Source organism: Corvus brachyrhynchos, unplaced genomic scaffold (genome assembly GCF_000691975.1).
Source record: "Corvus brachyrhynchos isolate BGI_N302 unplaced genomic scaffold, ASM69197v1 scaffold61, whole genome shotgun sequence".
In the NCBI taxonomy this organism is placed as follows: domain Eukaryota; kingdom Metazoa; phylum Chordata; class Aves; order Passeriformes; family Corvidae; genus Corvus; species Corvus brachyrhynchos.
The window spans coordinates 1,470,104-1,477,840 of NW_008236478.1; the positions used below are offsets into that span (position 1 = coordinate 1,470,104).

Sequence of the window (7,737 nt, forward strand, 5' to 3'; positions counted from 1 at the left end):
ACCGGCATGTGGATCGTGTGAGTGCCGCGGGGTCGCCGCCAGTTCCCCACCCACGGGCAGCGGGGCCGGGACCCGGGCGGGATGCTGCAGGATATTGAGGGCCGGGGGTTGGAGGATGCTCCAGTGGGATGCTGCGAGGTGGGATGCAGCGGGCAGGAGGTTGTGGGGAGCCGCTGTCCCCGGTCATGTTGGGGCACTTCTGGACATTCCCTGGCCCCCACACCTCCCTGAACCCCCACAGCTGCCCTGCGTGGTCCCCGTGTCCCCTGCAGCAGCGCTGGCACGTGCCTCCCTGTCCTTACATCCTTGACGCCCCGTGGAATTGCGCGCCCCTGTCCAGGCGTGAGTGCGGCTGACGCTCAGGTGACATGGGAACGGTATTGGAAGCCACGCCACCAGCCCAGGTACTGCAGTGCCAGGTCTGTAGCCAGCACATGGGCACACATCCCATGTGGTGGATGGATGGATGGAAGGGCCTTGTGCTGGGAGTAGAGGCTGTGTCACTTGGTGAACAGTTCTAGTCCACCCCACCAGTCCCTTTCTTGGGCTTTAATGCTGGTGAGCAGTGGATGAAGGACTTTCCTCAAAGGCACTGAGAGCTTCAGTATAGGTGGTGGGACTTCCTGGGGTATGGGATGGAGCAAATGCATCCCATATGCATGCAGGTTCCTCCAAGAGCTTCCCCTTGATTCCCTGTCCTACTGCACAACAAAGCTGAATGTTGTCCCTGGTGCTAGGAACTTATGCTCCAAGTTTTTTCCTCGGACACCTTGCAAAGCATAGGCTGTCTCCCATGAGTGACCCTGGGGGGCAGATGCCCCTCCAGCCCAAAGCAGCACAGGTGGGAGTTGCTGCTTATGGTCCTCACAGCCTGAGCTACCCTGGCAGTGGCCCTTTTGGAGATCTGTACTGGGAGGTGGCTCGGTAAGGGGTCTGCTCCTTGGTGGCTGGGGATGCTGTTCCTTGGTTTCCCCCAGCTGTCCTGCTCTTTGTCCTGGGATCATCCTTTTGGCAACCCAGCTGTTACATGGCTAGCTCGGGAAGGAGAGGGGTTTTCATACTGGTGTTGGGGCCTTTTTTTAACCTGAGCTGGTCACAGCCACCAGCGAGTTGAACAGCACGGTGCCGCCGCTGCTGTGGCTGCCGGGCAGGAGGGCTCCTCGATGGCTGGGGTGGGGGCTATGGGGCTGAGACCCCTTGGAGTGGAGCAGGATGCATGTCATGAACCCCTTATTACACTGACTGAGACACAAGAGTGACTCCACGGTGAAATGTTTGATGGAGCTGATCTGCCCAAAATACCCTCCCAATGCACTGGCTACTTTTCCAAGCTTCTTTTAGCTCCATTGCTGGCCAGCCGGGGGCTGGGGGAAGCACGGCAGAGCCATCGCCATTGGGTGGCACCCGGCACAGCTGTGGGCTGGTGGAGAGCCCCATGCCGGGCTGGGAGGCTCTGTGACAGAGCAGTCCCCCGGAGCCCGTGGAGCACAGCAGCCTGATGGAGAAGAGGCCCCGCAGAGGCAGCTGCACTGAACTGGAGCAGGAGGCGGCTCTCGGCAGGGGTGGGGGTACAAGGCAGGGGAACCAGGTCCCAGCAGTGGGAGCTCCATGGAGCATGTGCTGGGCTCATGCACTTGTTTTTCTTTTTCCTGCTTTGTAAAGCTGGGTGGTGCCACGGGATGAGTGCTCGCCCCTGGCAGGCAGTAAGGGCTTGTATCCTCTGCTCTGGCAGCTGGTCCCTGGGGCTGCTCTGGGTGCTGGCAGGGAATGGGGATGCAGGGAGGTGGGTGGCTGCAGTAACCCTCTTGTCGTCTCTCCTTCAGATATGCTATGGCACTCTCCAACAACCACATCTGCCCTGTCCACAACTGGTAAGGCCTGGGGGGAGGCAGGGGCTTTTTGACACATCCTGGCTTGGTTAAAGACTTCATAATGCCAGGTCCCTCCAGACCTGTCCCATTTGAAGTATGCCATGCTGTGCCAGACCACTGGGTAGCTGAGGCACTCCCTGCACCATCACTGTGCTGAAGGGATGTTGGGGATCAGGCTGGGGGTGGTGGGAGAGGTGGGAGCATTAAAGGGGCACAGACCCACCTTCTCCCCCAGCAGTCATGGTGGTGATGGGGCACAAATGCCACAGGGCACATGCCTCCTGCCTGGCCCACGAGTGGCTTTTGGGAGCAGAACAGCTTGGGGACTAGCTGCTATCAGGGCTGGGCTGCCCTCCCTCCCCTGCCCAGGCTGCTCTGGTGAACAGTCCAGCCTTGCTGCAAACCAGGCGGGGAGAAGGAGGCCATTGAAAAAACACAGCATGGAGAAAGTATGAAAATAAGTGGTCAGGGAATTACAGAGGGCTATGTGTCTCCATGGAAAAGGTTGTGACTTGCTTGCTTGAGGCTAAATCTGGCAGTGCCAGGGGGATGGGATGGTCCTGCAGCACCCGGACACCCCATGGGCAGAGCTGCCTGCAACACCCCCAGATGGGGGATGAGGCGTGGATGAGACAAGGGCTGGGAAAAGAAACACTGTTTGGTCTCTTGGCAACTTCTTCTGCAGGGTTTTTGGCTTGTAGCGTCGCCTTAAAAATCTGCCCAGAAAGATCCATGTTAGCTTAATTCTTGCTGGAGTATTTGAAGAAGTGAAAGAAAAAAACCTGCTGCCATTTCCTGCCTGATGGCCGATTCTGCCCTGGGAAGAATGTGTGTGTTGGGTTGTCTCTGCTGCACAGCCAGCCCTTAATGACGAATAATGCTTCCCGGCCTCGGGCTGCTTGCTTTAAACAAAATAATAATAAAAAAAACCCTCCCAAACCAAACACGGCCCCAAGAGCAGCCTTTGAGGAGGCCGTGGGGCTCGACTGGGTTTAGTGGTTGGAAAACAAAGCCACCAGTAAACTAAGGAGACTGAAAAAACATCAGAGCCCAGCCCAGCCCTTTCCAAAAAGGCTTTTTTAACCATGTGCTTACTGCATAGGCAGAGGTGGTGGATGGTCAGCCGGGGCCAGGGACAGGTCAGTGCTGTCCCCCAACAACTTCCCCCCACAGTGCTGTCCCCCCTCAGCCCCCACCCTGTGTGGGACTGGGGGTGTCTGAAGGGGCCCTTTGGGGCAGAGAACTTTGCACTCACTGCCTGTGGTGTGAACAGAGGGTCCCACTAGGCCATGCCAGGCAGAGGTGCTGGATGCCTGGGTGATGCTGCAGCAAAGAGGCACCCAAAAACCCACTTCCAGTGTGTGCCAGCTCCTGGGAGAGCTGTGAGGGTGAGGGCGCATGAACCCCCGTGCTGGGAATTTAGCTAGGGTTGCAGGCGGCAGCTGTGGTACAGGAAGGTGTGTGGGGCTGATAAGAGCTCGGGGTGCCTGGACTCACAGGGTCTGTGGGTGCAGGAGGCGCTCCCAGGGTGCTGCGGTGGGGGCAGGCAGCAGAGCCCAGCCCAGCAGTGCTGGGACTGCCCCGGAGGCACTGCTGGTGTGCCCGGCCCCAGGACAGCCTGGGGGCTGGCTCTGGTCGAGTCGCTCCTCAGGCAGTGCCTCCCAGCTCCCTCCCTCCCTGCCAGGTGTGGTGGCACTGCCCCGGGGGTACCTGTGGCTGTGGGGGCCATTTCCCACTCAGCTCACCATTCCAGCCTGTCCACTGCAAACCTGGAGCTGTCGGTGGCTGCGTGCCCGGCTTCGCTGGTGCTACCATCCCGGGGATGAGTGAGGGGGCTGGCAGGTGGGTGCTCCTGCTCCTATCTGGCTGTGGGGCTGCCAGAACCCCCGGAGCCCTGAGCCAGAACCCTGGCCCGTGCAGCCTCTGCCCTGCCATGGCCTCTCCCTCACAGGCCAGGGCTCCGGGTGAGCAACAGAGCCAGCAGGCAGGGAGAATAGGCTGTGGAAACCCAGGCGTGATGCTACCTGCTGGGCAGTGGGTCACTCCCTGGAAGGGAGTGGGCAGACCCCTGGGCTTGGGCTGCACTCACTGTGGAGCAACTCAGCTGCCCTTGCAGGGCCTGTGGGCAGGAGACAGGAGGATCCTGGGCAGCATCTCAGCCCTCCTAACCTGTCCCTTTGCTGCCGGCAGGAGTTACAACCAGTCGTGTGACATGGATGGCCCCAGCTCCTGCTGCACGCTGGATCACATCCCCCTTGTCAGGTGAGTAGCCTCAGGGTAGGAGCATGGGCAGAGCTGCTCTGAGGCCCCTCCAGGGCAACCCAGGAAGGTGTTCTGGGGCGGGAGACAAGCACACACCCCAGTGCCTCCTGTCTGAGGACTTTGTGGGTCTTGTTTGTCCCCACAGCAAGTGTGGCACCCTGCCTCCCGAGAGCTGCTTCTTCAGCCTCATCTGCAGCCTGGGCTCCTTCATGGGTAAGTGCCTGCTGCCCGGGAAGCAGGTCTGGGAGGGGCTGCCCTGCAGCACCCACCCTGGCACAGGGCAGGAGTGGGATGACAGGGGCGCAGACAGTGGCATGTGACAGGGCTGTGTTTCCCTCCCACAGTCATCCTGGTGGGATTGCTGCGCTACGCCCACCTCCTGGAGCGCCTGGGGCCATCCCTCCTCAACACCCTGGGGCTGGCCACTGGCTGGGTCTGCGCTGCTGGCCTCACCATGGTTGGCAACTTTCAGGTACAGCATCTCCTCAGGAGTCCCTGGGGTGGCGAGGCAGGAGAGGGCCTTGGCTGGAGCGGGGCAGTGGCTATGCTCAGCAGGGTAGGGTTTGGGGTGGTTGTTTTGATCCAGCGTCCCGTCCATGCAGTCCTTCCCCTCCTGAGTCAGTGCTGTGCTTCCCAGGGTGCTGGGAGGCCTCTTTGTGTATTCATAGTTCAGGTCCAGATTAAGCTGCTGCATCTGGTTTAACCTTTACCTGAGCCCCTCTGCACGGTCTGTCCTCTCCATGTAGGGGCAGGGACACGCTGTTCGGGCTGCTGCTGATCCTGCCTACGGGGTGACGCCAGGAAACTGTCGGGGCAGAGCCTGTGCTCGCGGGGACCGGAGCAGGCCCAGGCTCTCAGGCTTGGCAGCACATGGCAGTGCTCAGCCCCTTCCTGCACTGCCAGGCACCGGCCTCCCGGCAGCTGCCTGCGGCAGCTAGGCCCTCTTGCTTGGCTGAGGTTGCTGCCTGTGCCAGCCCTGGGAGAAGCTTTGTGGGCCCAGATCCCCCTTGTGCCCTAGCACAAGCTGTGACCCTCAGGAGGGGTTGCAGGCAGCCCCTGACGTTGCTTAGGGCAGAGGGCAGCCCCTGCCCCTGGGTACAGCAGGGCTGCTGGCCCATGGATAAAAGAAACAGAGCTCTTTGAGATCCCAGCAGTAGATGTTGGATCCAAGTCTGCTCTTCAGCCAGGAGTCAGGCACAGGGTGAGCTGCCTGGACCTGCTCCCGGCACTGTCTGCACCCCTTCCTGGGCAGGAGTCCAACTCCTGGAGCAGTCATGCTGTGACAGGCAGTGTCCCTGGGTGCTGGCACTGACCGTCTGTTCCCCGCAGGTGGATCACGCCAAGGTGCTGCACTACATCGGGGCAGGGGTGGCCTTTCCCACCAGCATGCTGTTCCTGCTCCTGCAGTCCATCCTCACCTACCGCATGGCCAAAACCCGAGGGCAGTACTGGACCGGCCACTTACGTAGCATCCTCACCACTGTGGCCTTCTTCACCCTTGTCTTCAGTATCCTGAAGGGTGTGGGGAAAAGATTGGGAATGGGCTGGTGAAAGGTGGTCCTCACAGTGGGATATGTGCCCCATATTCTCTGTCCTTTGGTCCAGCAGTGAGGCGTGATGCCAGGAGAGGGGCTGGGCAGGGCACTGAGGGTGGGCAGCTCACTGCAGGTGTAGGCTGGAGGAGCAGCAGTATCAGGGCTGGGTAGGGGCTGAGGAGGGGAAGGGATGCTGTTGGCCATGTCTTGGGGTGATTTTGGGATGCCCCAAACCAGCCCTGCCCTGGCTGCTGCAGCCCAGCCACCGCTGCAAGCTCCAGTCACACACCGCCCAGGTCTGGTTAATTGTTGAGTTTTTTTAATGGGACAAAGGTATTTTGAGCCCTTGGCAGTGCAGAGTCCATCTGGGTTACCTCTCTGACCAAAGCTGAGTACAAAAGCGCTCTGTGCAGGTGCCAGGTAGGTGTATGGCAGCACCTCTGCAAGCCAGGACCTCCGGGCACCCATCAGCCAACCTGCCCATGGGACAAGGAAGGGCTTGGTAAGCAGGTACTGGGGTCTGCAAACAATTTACCAAGGAGGGAGGGCATGGCATCAGGTGGGCTGGAGCTCAAAGAATGGTCCCAAGTGTGTGGCTGGGGAGTGAGGAGCTTATTTGGGACTGAGGTTAGGGCTAAATTGGGAAACAAGATGATGGTTATTGGGCAGGAAGGGGAAAAAGCATGCAGTGTCCATGGGCCCCACAGAGGTTGGCTGGGGTCTGGCTGAGGCGAGCAGCACAAGAGGAGCCTGGGGGTGCTGGTGGGCCTGGCATGTATCAGAGGGTCCTGCTCTGTCACCACAGCAGGCAGGCAGGCTGGGAAGCAGGCAGGGAGCTGGGAAGGGCAGGAGTGCTGCAGGGCCATGCCAGCTGGGAGGGATGGGAAGGGCATGTAAGGACAAGGAGGACAGGACTGGTGCCCATCTGCTGTGGCCATCCTGCTCTGTAAGCTCTGGGGACTGGCAGTGGGCAAACAGCGAGCTGTGGTGTGGACAGTGGGGAAAGGGCTGGGATCTTTCCTGATGGGATGGGGGGAGTGAGCAGAGGGCTGTACACTGTACAGGTCAGGTCCCTGCCTCTGCAGCTCTCCCAGATCTTGGTCTCACTTGCAGAAGGCATGGTACTGCTGGAGGCTTCACCTGGAGGGCTGGGGGATGTACATGCCTCCTCCCCTCACTTGCAGCAGCCCTTGAAATAGGTTTCCCTGGAGATCTTTGGTGGGGATGAGAGAAGGATAAACAAAGTCTGGCAGTGGTAGGACCTGGAGAAGTGGGAGCAGGCCCGCTCTCTGGGATGGGCCAAGCTGCAGCACAGAAGGACAGGAGGTGCTGCAGGGCTGGGATGCAACAGTCCAAACCCTATTACCAAGGCTGAGTTTTATCATCTTTGACTGCATCCTGTGGCAGGATGGGGAGCCATCAGCCTGGCTTGAGGAAGAGGCAAGTAGTGTGGGGAAGTTGTGGCATCTGGACAGCTGGCTTGCACTGAGACCTGCAGCCTGAGTTCCTCCTGCCCAGGCCTCTTCAGATAATCCCAGCCTGGCATCAGTACCATAATTTACCAAGGCTGGTTTGGGCATGTGTGCCACTGCTTCACCCATGCCAGGGCCTTCCTGGTGCTGGGGGAAGGATGTGGGGGTTTCTCAGTGTTAGGAGTGGTGGTGTGTCTCCTGCAGAGGATGGGTACTCACACCCACCCCAGCATGAGGTAACAGTGGGACATGGTCCTCCATGGGGTGGTTGAGGTTCAGCTGTGCTTTCCTTGACTGGGATACCCTCAGGTGGTGTGTTCTTCATCCAGGAGAGCTTCGTGCTGCAGCACGTGGCTGCCTTGTGTGAGTGGATGTTCATCATTGATGTCCTGGTGTTCTACGGCACGTTCACCTTTGAGTTTGGGGCCATCTCCACAGACACCTTCCTAACTTGAGCTCTGACGGTGACTCCCCACCTTGAATGTCTCTGAATCCCCAGCTGCCTTGTGTGTGTGTGTGTGTGTTTGTGTGTGTGTTTGTGTGTGCACGTGTGTGTGTGTGCGCGCGTGTATGTGTGTGTGCGTGTGTGCGTGTGTG

The 7,737-nt window shown here is 59.6% G+C and overlaps 1 protein-coding gene across 1 annotated transcript in view; it reads left to right on the forward strand.

Annotated features, from left to right (window-relative positions):
- The first annotated feature begins 6 nt into the window (after positions 1-6).
- Positions 7-7,737, forward strand: part of TMEM150A (transmembrane protein 150A) — an 11,031-nt gene continuing 3,300 nt past the window's right edge. The window contains exons 1-7 of the mRNA XM_017725936.1: positions 7-17; positions 1,824-1,871; positions 4,062-4,133; positions 4,279-4,346; positions 4,478-4,605; positions 5,463-5,640; positions 7,450-7,606. Of these exons, the coding sequence (XP_017581425.1) occupies positions 7-17; positions 1,824-1,871; positions 4,062-4,133; positions 4,279-4,346; positions 4,478-4,605; positions 5,463-5,640; positions 7,450-7,595 (651 nt within the window). The 3' untranslated portion in view covers positions 7,596-7,606. The remainder of the gene's footprint in view (positions 18-1,823; positions 1,872-4,061; positions 4,134-4,278; positions 4,347-4,477; positions 4,606-5,462; positions 5,641-7,449; positions 7,607-7,737) is intronic.